Genomic DNA, 15145 nt, shown 5'->3' with positions numbered 1-15145 from the left:
ATGAAGAAAGTTTCTTCTCTTCAAAAAAAGTGTTCTCGGAATTCGGCCGCTGATTACGTTAGCAACAATAAATGCAATCACTATTGTCTTCAATCCGTTTTGCACACATTTATTTTTCAGGCAAAAAAAAACGATCTTGCCATCCAAAGGATCGATTCAGTAGAAGATCGCGCGCATAGAAATCGATTCAAAAAATCGATGAATTGGCCCGAAAAGATCGATTTTGCAAAAATCGGATCGATTTTGCCCATTGCTATTCTGAATAAATTTTTTCATTCGTGATCAGAAATCGGAAGAAGCTGCTGAACATAATCGACCAGAAATGGTGAAAAGTGATAAAAGTCGAAGCAACGAGATGCGATGATTTTGAGTTTGAAGGAAACAAAAACAACTTTACACGGGTTTACACGTTTACTGGTGTGCGTAGGTGAAAAGTCACTTATCTCTATATCCGCATGGTATGATGCGGACGTCAATATTTGTGCGGATGCGGATATCTGTAACATCCCTAACATAATTTCAAATTTCTTTTGCCAACATTTTTGGTTATAAAACTCGCCATTTATCTATGAGCGCGCTAGTTTTTGAGCGGTTTGTAACCGAAATGTTTCATTTCATGTTGATGCGGCATTTGGAAGTAGTCAATAGAGATGGGCGATCCGATCATGAATTAGTGGAATTATATACGATAAAAATTATCACGGCTTTTTAACCGTGTTTTTGCATAACAGATTTGGTTTGCAGGTATTGAATTAAAGTAGAAATGATTTATCTTAGCATCATAGCTCGTGCACAGGTGGGAACGAAACCATGAAATCAAGCGGAAACAAATTGATTGTCGTTATTCGAAAATTTGTTAAAACTACCTCATCACGCGCCTGGTCTCCTTGCGTCTATACCTACATCATGTTGATTTATAAATTGTAATTTTGTCAAAACTCATGGACTTTCGAAGTAAAATAAGTAGATTTGAAGGAATTGATACTCGTATAAAATATTCTTACCAGTATTTTTGTTCAATAAGCCAAATATAACGAACCAATTAAAAGCGCCTGTATAAATTCTACTTTTCGCAAAGATTCCAGCTTTATGATATTCGATAATTTTTTCCAGGTGGCTTCCGATGATGATGCCCTCTACAGTATCAACCGACAAAAAGAATCCAGCACACTATAGACTCCAACTATCGGCATCGCTTTGCTCTCGCTAAAAATATCTACAATTTCGCCAAAAATCTCCATTATATTACGTTTGTGTTTGGGATATCGCTCGATTAGGGACTTCAGTTCCACCGAGTTCGGCGACGACTCGTCGTGGCTGGCGCATTCCGTTGGATCCAGCAGACCGATTAGGCCACGTAAGGGAGCGTTCGGGAGATCGACCATAATGACTGAGATTTTCTCCTTTTTCTGGAACTTCGCCAGCACCGGGGAGAGTTTATGCTCAACCAGGTTCTCGTAGCGTCGTTTTTTGTTCGTGTTTATTTTCTCTGAGGTGAGAAAGATGAGATCAAGCGATGCCGCGCTTTTGTTCTGCGATTGACCACTCAACAGTGATGGTATGCTTTTGGTTGAAGCGCTACTCGCCAGTGAGGTGTTCTGTAGTACTGCTGATAGATCGTTGACTGACGAATCAGGTCGAAGGATTTTGAGCATGTAACTTATCAGTTCGGGTCGAGTGACATGGCGCTCTTGAAAGCGATCATGGTCCCAGCTGCGAACTCGCAGTTCACCACCCTCGCCAAGCATAACCACCAAATTAGCCCCGGCTTCCTTAGCCAGTTCTTCAATCGATAGAGCGCCCTCCAGCAGCCCTGTCTTAATGCCATGCGCCCAAAAAGAACGCAGTATTTGAACGACCTCCTTCAACGGAGGTCTAGATCCGGTAATATAAATCATTACTTCTACTGGTTCGCAACCTACTGAGGAACCCGTGGCGTAAACTAGTTTATCCAGGTGAAAACTGAAACCAGCTCCACTGAGTTCGACTTTGGGAACCTGCAATCCATTGCTGATGCCAGATTTCCTGATGAAAAAATATTGTAAATTATTAGATTAAAAATAAAACCAAGAACTCACTGATATTCCGACAGTTTCGCATCGTACCGTCCTCCAACGGCTATCGTAGTCAAAGGATTCTTCTTTTTCGCCTTTAGAGCACCAATTAGCTGCCATACTATGCCTCCGCTCTTTGCTCGCTCATAGTTGATCGGCAGTCCCGGGCAAACGGTTATCGGACATTGTACTCCCATACCTTGAGCGAGGGAAACGACCGTTTCCAGTTCCCTGATGGCCACTTTGGCCAGCATAGCTGCCTCTCCCTTACCTCTGATCAGTGTTTTCAGTATAGTTCCACTGACCTGCTGCAGTGGAAGTTCTATCTGAAGTGCATCGCACAAGTAAGGAGTGTTGATTTTGACTCCTAACTGCGTTATTTGACTGTTCACCGAAGCCACCAGCTGGAACTTGGAGATTTTACCGTCCAGGAATTCCAAGATGATTTCGAACAATTCTTTGTACTTATCTTTAGGAACATTACAGTATAGGAGAATCGATCGCAATAAACTAATATGGTTGATGCGGAAGAACACGTTTCGTTGCTGATCGAGCATATTCAGCTCCCGCATGATATCGTTAGCTATGAAAATGAGTTCTGCATCGACAATCAGATTACCTCGGTTCGGAGTGATGATGTCGAATGCACACTCGTATACCTGTTTCGGATGAAAGTTGAATACTTTCTTCTCTCGATAGACTCTACCGATGGAATATCTTCGGATGAATTTGATTCCATTCAGAGCAACGTGACGCATGAATGGTATCCGCAGATCGTCTGGTAGTGACACGATACTACCTGAGTGGGTTAACAGTTTGACCGAGTTGTTACGTGCCGTTGATCGGGTGTAAGGTGTTAGCAGTGGAGTGACGACTTCGATCGCTCCGTGTTTACGAAAAAGTTGAACGATTTTTGCTTTTATGTAGTCGAAACGTGGGATTATCGGGACCATATCAAGATGGTAGCTTAGCTCGCAGATGGCATCACTTTCCTGGGCAAAACAGCGAGCGATTAGGTGCTTGTAGTGGCGGGATTGTGGATTGGAGAGTATATGGCGGACGACATCTTGAATTTCACCGGCTTCTAGGCGCGTGGGTGGAACTAGTTCGGATGATAGCAACTCTTCTGCTGTCGGCCTTTTACTGGGGTCATGGTTGAGCAGCCACCGGATGACTTGCACCTGCTGAGAATATTTACTGTCGGCAAGAATGGATTCCGGGAAGCGAATCGAGTCGGATCGGAGATCCATCAAAGTTTTCACTCGCTCCATACCGGTTTCGAGTGGACGGGTGCTCATCTCGAATAGTATTATACCCAGAGAGTACAGATCAACCTTTTGGTTGTAGGTGGATTTTGAGGCATTCCCAGTCAGCTCGGGGGCCACGTACAACGCGGTGCCTACTTTGCCCGTCAGTGAGTTGCCCATGTCCAAGGATTTCATTTGATGGCTGTGGACGGCGTGCTCTGTAAGGATGGAAATTTAATATATAACGGAACAACATTGGTCATTACAAAACAATACCTTGTTGTTGATTCTGGAGCGCTAGAATACTGGTTGTTGCGAGTCCAAAGTCTCCGATTTTAACTTGATCGCGGGAGTCGAGAAAAACGTTTACTGGTTTGAGATCACGGTGGATCATGCCCTGCTGGTGGATGTGACTGAGGCCCTCTGCGATCTCCCGAAACAGACGCCAAACTCGATCAACATCTAAGTACAGGTCGGAATCGATGGCGGTTCTGCAAAACAATGATAACGATTAACCGTTATCATCAAACAGATTTTACATAAAATGTAGGAAATATATCATTAGAGCATACAACTCACACTCACCTCAAAGTGCTCTTCTCACAAAACTCCATCTGAATGTACATATACAGTATCTCCATCGGAAAGGCCGGTGTCCCGCAGGGCTTTTCCCTCTCTTTCTCCGCAACTGCCCCATCGCTAAAACTTCCGTAGGTTGCCACCTCTCCGTTGGAATCCACAAACTCTATCCCATCGGAACTGCTGTCATCGTCATCATCGCTGCTGCTCGAGTCGATCACCATACAATCGAACACCCAATCGGAGTTCTTCTCGCTGTTCTTCTTAAGTGTCTTGGCCGTTGCAACCCGTTGGTGTGTGCTTCCGGTGCTTAGCGACCAGTCACAGCTCGATTCCACACCCTGATGGGGCTCGTCTTCCGGACTTACTGTTTCCACCCAGCTGTTGTAGTAACGAACCACGTTTTCGTGGTTTAACCTAGATAGGAGCTCTACTTCGCGTGTCATCTTTTTATAGAATTGTTTACTCCGTGCGGGTAACAAAATACGCTTGATCGCGTACTGTCGGTTGTCTAAGATGTTACGAACCTTGAGCACATCACCATAAGCACCTTTACCGATGTGGGATAGAACTTCAAATTCCGTATGGAGTCGTGATTTCTCTCCGGTGATTGAAGTGTTCATGTAGGCCGGAATCATCGAATGGTGGGACTTTTCCGGTTGCGGTTGATCGTTATCCATCTGATGTCGCTTGGTATCTCGCGGAACATCTTGGAAAAGGATTGGTCGAAGAAAGGGGTGTTCCAGAAGATCGGACGCCGATATGGTTCGCTCTGATTTACAGCGATCGATGAAATCCTTCATCTCGGAGTGAGCGTTAGACAGTGATTCAACGAGAGTGCCAAGCGATGGAAGATCACCTCGGATGCATTGTTGACCCGTTATCAACTCCTGTATAAAGGGAATTAGTTTGAAGTCTGCTACTCGAATACAACCGGAATTATCTAAAAACACGGTTGAATCAGATAGATTGTCATGTGAGACTCCGTTGTTATGCAGATATATAAGCGCCTCCAGTATCCCTTTGGCCACCATGCTGGCTCCTTCGGCGCCCCATCCAAGTGAACCAGTAATGGTGAACAGACTGGTTCCGAGAATAAAATCCTGAACCAGAAAGACATCAATCGCATCGTTTCCTACCTTACAGATAACACCCTCGTAGGAAATTATGTTTTTATGCTTCAACGGAGTTAGACAGGCCACCTGCTTCTCAATCTCAGCAACGATTTCATCTGCTGATTTTCCGCACACTGTTTTTCCATCCTCATTGAAGTCGATATTCCACTCGGTTAGATACAACAGCTGCCCCGTCTGGGCATCAATGCCAGAGTACGCTATGCAACCTCTCTGGGAATGTCCGAGACAGGAACCTTTCACTATCTTTCTTCCGTCTCGGAAAAAGAGAGTCTCACTTCTTCGGTGTTCTAGACAAAAATTAGATAAGCCTTTGAAGTTGCTTCCATCGCTGTTTTCCGAAGAACTAGTGTTCCGATGCAGCGGACTGACTTCACTAATACTGTGCCTGGATTCCTTCCGTGTTCGTTCCAGCTCCTTCTTGCGTTTCTGCAGTTCATCCTGAACTACCTGACGGCGTTGATCTTCCTCCGCTTTCAGAGTATTCTGACGATCTCTCGCTAACCGTTGCCGGTTGGCTAGCATTTCATCGTAGAAGCTGCCTTTGGGTGGTACATTATGCCGATGAAGAAAACTTTCGACAGTCCCAGCCAGTTCGTAGATCATAACTTCTCCTTTCAATTCGTCAGCTTGCTGCCTCAGTTGTTCCAGAAGTTCGTTCACCAATCCAACGGACAAGCCGACCGTATTTTCTAATTCTATTTTTGGTGGGCTTCAAAAAAGACACAACAGGTAATTGAATTAATTTAAAGGGAAATAATCGCCCCTACTTACTATTTCGGATAATTTTTCTGACAGCTTATGTGAAGGTCTGTCTTTACATATGCCTCGCGGGCCGAGCCTTTCTGTGGGGTTAAATGGAGCCGTACTTCCAGTGGCCGCCATTTACCTTCCGGGGGACGCAGATCCTCCACTTGGCACTCGTAGATTGAGCGAATCACTTCCAGTTCCGTTTCCTGGCGTTCGCGGAATGTTTCCTTTTTACTGGCGGAATTGTTACAGGTGGCCATCTCCGGTGACTTACCTAGTGCCTAAAGGCCGTTGGTTTACCTCGTTTAGGCCATTTTTCCGTGCAGAATCAGGAACTATTATGTGCTAGGGAAGTGCAGCAACTAACAAATATTCAAGGAAAGATAGTTTCTGATCGCCAGGAGCGACAATATTGCACCAGACAGGATTGAAACGTGTTATTTTTTGCTTCTGCAACGCGCTACCCAGAAGAAGACGGACCAAAATAAATGACAAAGTGATGAGGTGTTGTTTTGCTGGTTTTATTCGCGCAATCTATGGCCTGCTAGCATCGGCTATAGCAAGAAAGCAACGGGAGATAATTGAGCAATTTCACGCCAATTTACTCAGTCGTTTAACAGCACCTCTTTGAGTTTGAAAATTTTTTTGATGTTTTTTCTAAATGTACCACTTCCCCAAATTTATTTCCCTCGAATGTAACATTTCCCCGAAATTTGATTTCCCGAATGTAACATGTACCCGAATTTTGATTTTCCGCGTGAAAAATTAGCTCGACACTCATTTCTCCGAAAAAGCGTTTGGAGAACCGTTCAAAAAGCCGGTTTATTGTTTCACGGGGCAGGTGCGAAATGATGTGTAGCTGATAGATCGGGCTTTCTTATAAGTCATAAAATTTTCGTAATATTATAAGACAGTTATTATGTATCTGTTAACATAGATTGTAGTCAATGCAAAAAACTAACCATTGCAATGTTAAAGGGTTATATCTACCAAATGCTCAAAAAAGCAAGGCTTTTATCATGGTTTTTTCTGGAGAACATTTGAGATGTAAGGTATATAAATAATATATTATTGGATTGAGCAACTCTTGCAGAATAGAAAAAATATTTTTATTGCTATTTTTGTTACAAAATGGTGGCTGTGCAGCGATTGATGTGAACCGCTTTTTTTTAAAGTTGTTCCGCGGCGAGCAGTAGAAGCCGTGCCCAACTCCACCTATAACCAAAACAAATTTTTTTTCATTATCTACATAAGTGTGGCTAGTGAAGTACACATGATTATATTTTTAGAATTTTTCTTCGCAAAATGGCAACGGTCAAAAAAAAAGTTCTGTTTCGACAAAAAAAAATCGACTTTGATTGTTTATAATTTTAGTTGTTGTTAATCAATCGCTTAAATCGTGTGTACTTCACTAATGAAGAAGCTACAGTTAAAATTTCAAGTCAATCGGATGTAAACTTTTTCACTTCTACTGCTCGCCGATTTTGAAAACATGGTTTTGAGAAAAACGCGTTTATAGTTTCAAAATGCTATATTTGAATATAACTCACAGTTGAAAAGTATAGAAAAACTCAAACAAAGAATGTACACAACGAGAACGGCTGATCGACTGAACAAAGGGAAATTGTGAGTAAACACGTTCTGTAGAGACGTTATAACGGTCGAAATTTGATGCAGAGACCTCTATACTTCAAATTTGAAACACGATACCGATCGTAGGTAACTTCTGCTAGTTTACAAAGCCTCGAAATAAAAAGAAAAAAAGAAAATAACGAGCATCGCCAAATTGAACGAAAAATGTGATTTTGGAGTATAAAAATTGTTCGGTAAAAATTGATTTGAACGAACTTTGAGTTTAGATCTGTACTATAGATTTTGATGCTTGGATAGTTTTAGCATGATTTAGGCCAATAAAAATAAATGGCAAAAAAAAATTTTGGTATAACCCCTTAAGTGCAGTATAAAACAGTGTGGATCAAACAAAAATTATAAAAATTTCTATAAATCGTTCGTTTCGTTTTATTATTTGTTTTTTTTTTAGCTCAATGGTTCGAGTATAAGAAAGTAGTGAATGTTTCTATTTCTGCATTGTCTTTCGGGGAAAATATTTTATCAATAAATTATAATATAAACGCAATAAGAAAATCGAAAACAAACACAAAACATGTAGGTACATACGAAACCACAATGAAAATTCTTTGCAACACATTTTAGAACTGATTTCTATTGTGCTGTGTCAAAGAGGTGTTTTGCGAAAAAAGTGTATTTGTATGTGAATGCAACTTTGTTGCCTATGTTCTGTCCGGCTCTGTGACTAGGTTCAGTTCTATTAGTTAATGCGATGAAGACAGAACAGTTCTTCGGGTTCCCTATGGCGCAGTAATCCACGCATGTGACAATGGCATGAAAATTAAAAACGCAGTTAGCATGAAAATTAAAAACGCAGTTAGAATAGGGATAGCAGACCTTGTTTCAAATAAGGCGAGCTTTGAAATTTTTGAAGAATTTGTCTACAGAAAATAATATTACTTCGAACCCCAGCATAATTTTGACGGACTTCGAATAAACGAAAAATAATGCTGCTGAAGCAGTTTTTTTGCGAAGCAGTACAGTATGGCTGTTTTTCATTTTTCGAAAAATCTTTGGAGGAGGATCCAGAAACTCAATTGGCAAAAATATAAGAATACAGCTGGCGTTTCGACAAGTTGAGGCTCTGGCCTTCTTAAAAATTCAAGAAGTACTGGATGGCTTCACTACAATTCGCACTTCATCACCAAAAAAGATGGCGCTGTTCTTCGATTATTTTGAAAACTACATCGCAGGAACGGTTCGCGCACACGTGAGGAATCACGAACATTAAAACCGCGTTGCGAACCAGAGTTTTGGTCCGTTAGGGAGAACACTAAGGACGATAACCCAAGAACAACAAACTCATTGGAAGGTATCGACAATAAATTAAGCTGTGAAGTGAAATCATTTCAAGAGGAGGAACGGGTTACAACAGCAGATAACATGAGTTTCACGCAAGGAAGTTTCCATATATTTCATCAGAAGAAAAATATATTTGGCAACATTTGTGTTGCCATTTTTTCAGAAATCGCAAAATTTGACGTAAGCAGAGAGGTTCGCATATTACAAACACGCATTAAAGCGACCGCCATTATGGTGCGTAAAAAGCTGGATATGAAATTTACTATGTTACTTGGGATTAGCTATTCAATGCAGTTGCACACGCTCAGTATGCTTACCAGTACCGGCGCCTGGTAATTTAAAATGTATGTTAATGACCGGAAGTAAAAAATGTTAGCTCTGCGCTCATTGCAACTGTAAGCCGAATTTACTATTCAAATTACATTTTTTCTCGCGTTCTAAATACTTCTCTATAGGTGCTATAATGATCTCGAAGAAATACGTGAGCGATATTATATTCATGACAAGAAAATGGAACGTTAAAAACCTTCTTAGTTTCCAAATCATTTATTTCTGTTTTTTTTATTTTGAAATACCTTGATAATTGTATATTTTGTATTATTCAAGACTGAATAGGTATAGTTTTTGAATAATCCCGTTTTATTTTTTCTGCAAAATCAGCGTTTTGATATTTTATTCTGAGCACATAGAGTCGCTTGACAGTGGCAGTCATACTCTTTAATACACCTTTCTATATTTTCCTCATTTTCATTTTGATTCATAGATGAAACTAACACTGTTTTTTTTTCGAATGAATTTTTCACAATATTCACATAACTGACAAAGCAGTTACTAAATATACATCAGTATGCGAAATATAAATACAAACAGATTAAATTATACCCAGTAAACAATTTTGTTGATTATTAAGAGGATTTCGGCTCAACAAGCCGTTAAAAAACTGTTTGCTGGGTAATGATTTTGAATCTAAAATGTTCATTGATTGATGGACAAAAACTATGAAATAATCGAAATGTTATATCTGATAGGTTATCGACGGATATCGTACAAAGCAGCTTTGATGTATGAAATCACTTATTTAGTTTATTGCCAAGGCAGTGTGTTTTTTAAATTGTAATATGATATAATTCTGTACATATGAAGTTTCTGCTATATTGAAAATATCACAGGTTGTGTTACCCGTGTGCTTTAATCGTTGATTAAGAAATGCATCTTCCTTTGCGTGAAGCCGTACCTGCTTTTACGCATATCATTTTAACGCGAGTTTCGTGTTTAACATGTTCGTCTATTTTGAGCACAACTTCTGTCAAATATTTACGGACATTTCGCCGGTTCGTATGAGGTAGTTTTAATGCATTTTGAATGAGATGCAAAACTCTGCTCACGCCTGTTTTAGGGAAAAAAATCAGCAAAACATTGGCTTCTGTCAGCCATTCGGCAGTTCACCGAAACTTCACTTTTTATTTTCTCTTGCGGCAACATCTTCAGATACAGCGGCTGGTTTATCTGAAATAAGCTCGGGCTTTAGAGCCTGCTGTTTGGGCTTTTGTTTAATGTACAAATAACAATGACAAATTAAACGAGAGGGGGATTCGACTTTGGTTTAGGGTGAGTTAAACCTTTCCCAGTAGTTTAATTGGCCAAAACAACTTGCCGGAGACAACGGAGTTTGCGTGTTCGAGTCCCGTCTGGACGAGGAAAATTTTTTCTCAGCCTAAAGTCACACCGCAGACAGACGTCCAAGCTGAGTTCCAAACGTGTGTAAAGTATTGACGTACAACTACGTTTTACTTTAGCATACCACACAGGGATGCAAACTGAAAAACTGGGACGAAATTTGTCCCTTTTCAAACGCTTATAGGTCAGCTGGTTTTAAACCGATTTTCTTCATTCTTGCAGTAATCGATTGGAAAATTATACACGCATCTGCCCAAATGCAGAAAAATGTTGTTTGAATCTACGAACTATTGCACTATTGAAAATTGTCAAGCCTTGTTGAAATAAAAATAACGTCCTCTGATTGGTCGCTTGCTTGCTGTGAGTGTATGATATGGTATGATGTGTGTATGATATGGTATGATGTGTGTATGGTGTGATGATATGGTATGATGTGTGTGTATATGATATGATGTGTGCGTGTGTGTGTGTGTCTGTATGATATGGTATGATGTGTACTGCTTTTCCAAGCATAGTTGTCCCAGCGTGCATAAGGTTTGTGTAGAACATGGGACTACTATGATTGGAACGGCAGTGTATGTGTCTGTATGATATGGTATGATGTGCGTGTGTCTATGATATGGTATGATTTGTGTGTGTGTGCTGTGTATGGTTTTAAACTCGGTACGTTCTGCTAACTGCTGAATCCGGTTCACGAAATTCACAACCCTTCATTAGTAGACATTATAACTCATTACCCAAGTAAAAATATTGGTTTTATCAAAGTTTTATAGCGCTCAATACAGCCAAAAAAGCGCGATAAAACTTTGATATAACCAGTTGTGTTACTAGGGTAATGAAACACTCAATGCATTTGTTAATAGTGTACGTAGTTCTACGTCATTTATGTGGTCGTGTCTTGGATACAACCTCCTACTTTTTTGTAGTAGCAATTCGTAACCAGATAGCGCTACCAGTGACGCCAGCCTCGTACACCAGCGAAAAAAATGTATTGTAGCGATAAGGTCACCAGGCGGCACTAGTGTACAAGTGATTTATAACGCAATTCTCTTTGAAAATTTGGTGTTAATATTACGACAGCGGCCGGCGCAGCTTTCAAGAAAAATTTTTCCTTACCATTCCATCATCTATGAAGCCCCTCCTTCTTTTTATTTATCTGACGAAGCCTTGGTATAAAACGTATCGTTCGAACATTTCACCCCATCAGTTTCATTACTAAACCGTACCGGCTACATACGGACGCTATCTTGAAAGAATTCTGGACGGACTAACCAAAAACAAGGATATATTCGGCACCTGGCCCCTTTTGGTGCCTCGAAATTTTGTTACAGAAGCGGCTAATTGAATTTTCTGTTTTACAAAATGCTGCTGCTAGCGGATAAAACCCTGCAAATATGCATCTTTTTGTTGGTGTTAATTTTACGACAGCGGCCGGCGCCCCATCATTTTGATTCCAAAACTGCACCAGCGACATGCGGACGCTAAGTGATAGCAGCTGAAAGGAGGAAAGACAAGAGAGTACCGGTCATCTCGTGCCGGTTGTACCCGTTATGCAGGTGACTGTTAGTAATAAATGGCACTGCAAAATACTAAAATGGCTGGAATTCTGAACGGACTACCAGTAAACGAGAATAATCGGCAACTGGTACCTTTTGGTGTCTCGAAATTTTGTAATAGAAGCGTTGCAATTCCCTCCACTATTTGTTTCAATGGAATATAAGAATACGGTAGTCAACGTCATGCGGTCGTGTCTTGAATACCACCCTCCTACTATTTAATTATAAAATCTGTATTTTATTTATTAATTATTATTAAATCCGAAAGCATTCAGTGGCTGATCGAGGCCAATATTTGGGTCAAAATTATTCCCCGAAATATACCCACACTTATGGAAAAGATGGGTACAGGAATAGTTTCTAAAATTCATGAATGTTTCGGTAATCGTTATTGAAAGCGACTTTTTACTGTTCTCGATATAGTTTCGCTTCAGATGCTTCTTACAAAGTCCGAAGATCACCTCCATTGGCTTAAACATTAGACAATACGCCGGTAAGAAGATAGGTGGGATACCCATCGATCGAAGGTATACTATGATGTTCTTATCGCAATGTATCCTGGCACCATCCATAATCCATATGGAATTCAGCCCTGATACGTATTTACTTTTCCGCTCTCAAGTGCGAATTTTTGAATATATTTAAAGAACTTTTGTCGGGTAAAAGCTCCTTCAGTCCTGTAAGACTCAAGTAACCCTGTTTGCCCAAGAAAACATAAATATGATTCTCGTGGGCGTCTTCTAAATTCACCGCGATAGATGACCTTTTTGCCTTTAATGCCATATCCGTAGTTCCGCAGAATGTTCCGCGAGTCAACGGAAACTTCATCAATGAAAACAATTTGATGAAGCTCCCATTTAAAGGCATCCAACTCTTCAATAAATCTGACAAGGGAAAATTAAATAATCATTGTTACAAAATAGTTTAGCAAATATTTATTAACTTTTTACCTGTGGATATTTGCTTTCTTTATCTGGATGGCCCTTCTCTCGATCTTTTTCCAGGTCAATCCAGCTGTTCTTAAAATTCGAATAACCAAAGCAGCGCTGATCGACAAGTTGAAGTGCTTTTGGAATTGTTCTCGGGCTTCGTCAATAAAGATGATAGGTTCCTTATGGTACAAATCCAACAGCCACTGCCTTTCTGTGGTTCCAAAACGTCGATAAACCTGCTTCCGGGTTTTTTATTGAAATGTATCCGTCACGCTCATACTTGCGAATCCATTGGAAAACAATGGATTTGGATTTGTTGAATGTTTTTGCCAACGGCGCACGGCTTATCCCGAGAAAATAATACGCGTAGAGACAGTGGTAGATCGTATTAACACTTGCATGATTCTTTTGCACACGATGCAAAATATCTTCGTGGGGCATTTTTCATAACAAATAAAAAAAACCAATTTAGAAAAAGTAGATTCAATTGAAAATAAGAATTCTCGTAAGTCGTAACATGTAACAAAAAAAACTTTGTTTTGCTTACAATATTTTGACAGCTTCATTAGGCATCGAGGCAAGCGTGGCCTTTGGTTGAAGCGTGGCCGTTCGTTTTCTCTGGCATGCCTATGCGTGCAATTTTGGGGAAATACCTCAATACTATTTTGTTATTTTGATGAGTCTTGGATTTTGCAAAAAGGAGACATTAGAGCAGATTATGAGTGCGCATGCGGAGAAACGGTTGTTTTGAGAAACATCCTTCGAGAAAATAATATAATCGAGAAATGATACATATTTTTTCGGGTAAATGTTGCATTCGAAAAATCATTTTTCGCGAAAGTGCTCCATTCGAGGAAGTGTTACATTCAGGGAAAAATCTTTCGGGAAAATAGTCTTCGGAAAAATATTACATTCGGGAATGTGGGTTTCCTGGTAGTGGTTTTTGGGACATTGGGTTGTTTAGCTTTACTAGATTTTATATATCATTTGAAAAAGCTTTTTTTTCATTTTTTTCAGTAAAACCACAGATAATAGACATCCAAGCTAATTTTGCTCCATGTGTAAAAAGACCCAACGGTTTTTTAGCATGTCGCAATACGCAGTATGGTGGCGCTAAGAACACTTAGTGGTCAATGATTCAATAAAATCGATAGTTTTCCAGCTCTTATCGATATTATTGCAATAAGAAGCGTTGCCGTTTTTTAATGTAGAAATTTTGAGCATTCGTAATTTGTACATAATCGACAATTTTGTTCGATCCCAGTTTATGTTTGCGATAAATTTGTTTGAGTGTTGCTATGAAAAAAAAAAATACACAAACCTTGCAAAAACAGTGTTCTATCGTTGCAAAAACAGCGACTCTACTATTTGTGAGAACTTTCATGCGCTGCCATCACTAAACTGGTTCAAGTCACAAGTTGCAGAAAGCTGTCGTTAGCATTCCAAACGAGTAAGGATTTGAAATCCTACACACGATTTCTGGAGTTTTTTGCTCTAGCTTGGATATCTGTTATCTGTGGTAAAATGTAATTATTCTTCGAACTAAATTTCTATTTTTAACAACGGCTTTTTCCCGTTAAGGAACCATTCAAATATTACATAACGCGGAATTTGGCAATTTTCAATACCCACCCACCCCCACGTAACGCAATTTCACATGTTTACCACACACAATGTAACGCTTCGCTGAATACCCCCCCACCCCTGAGCGCGTTATGTATTATTTGAATGAGCCCTAACACGTTAACACGTAACGTAATTATTAAACAAATCGCTTCGGTTCTCAAATCGCGTATTATAATTGCTCGAAATCGCTTGAATAACAGTTTGTACATGTACTAACTGCCATTCAACTTTTTTGACAAATCACATTTTGTTTAGACAAATTGACTCTAACATTTAAAAATCAGAAATTCGTGTATAGTTAAATATTAACACAATCTCAATCTATCAATTGAAAACAAAGGTACTGAACTGCTGACATAACGCACGTAAAAGCAACGTCAATAGCAGCATTAAAATGCCCCGTCAGTGCTCGAATATAGACACTATATATATAGACCTGCGGACTGAATCGCAACGAGCCAAAATAACTGTCAAACGTGCGAGCCAAAATGAACATAACAAAAAATTTGTATCAAACAAATAACAAGAATATAAAAAACTAGCGATTCCATTGCTGCTGTCATTCACTACGCAGGTCTATATATATAGTGTCTATATGCTCGAAGTGTGTAAAAAGGACCATAAACTCACAGTTTCGCTCAAATCCGAGAGAGTGCTATA

General features: G+C 39.9%; 1 protein-coding gene across 1 annotated transcript; it reads right to left on the bottom strand.

Annotated features, from left to right (window-relative positions):
- Positions 1-978: 978 nt before the first annotated feature.
- Positions 979-6255, bottom strand: LOC129724361 (eIF-2-alpha kinase GCN2). The gene is made up of 5 exons (XM_055679197.1): positions 5788-6255; positions 3887-5725; positions 3578-3792; positions 2079-3519; positions 979-2025 (listed from the first exon to the last, which is right to left on the bottom strand). The coding sequence occupies exons 1-5, from the start codon at positions 6021-6023 to the stop codon at positions 1137-1139; spliced, it is 4620 nt and encodes a 1539-aa protein (XP_055535172.1). The 5' UTR covers positions 6024-6255; the 3' UTR covers positions 979-1136.
- Positions 6256-15145: the final 8890 nt, after the last annotated feature.

The sequence above is a fragment of the Wyeomyia smithii genome, chromosome 2 (assembly GCF_029784165.1).
Source record: "Wyeomyia smithii strain HCP4-BCI-WySm-NY-G18 chromosome 2, ASM2978416v1, whole genome shotgun sequence".
Classification (NCBI taxonomy): Eukaryota; Metazoa; Arthropoda; class Insecta; order Diptera; family Culicidae; genus Wyeomyia; species Wyeomyia smithii.
The sequence above is the reverse complement of the archived record's forward strand: the minus strand, read 5'-3'. Positions and strand labels throughout refer to the sequence as shown.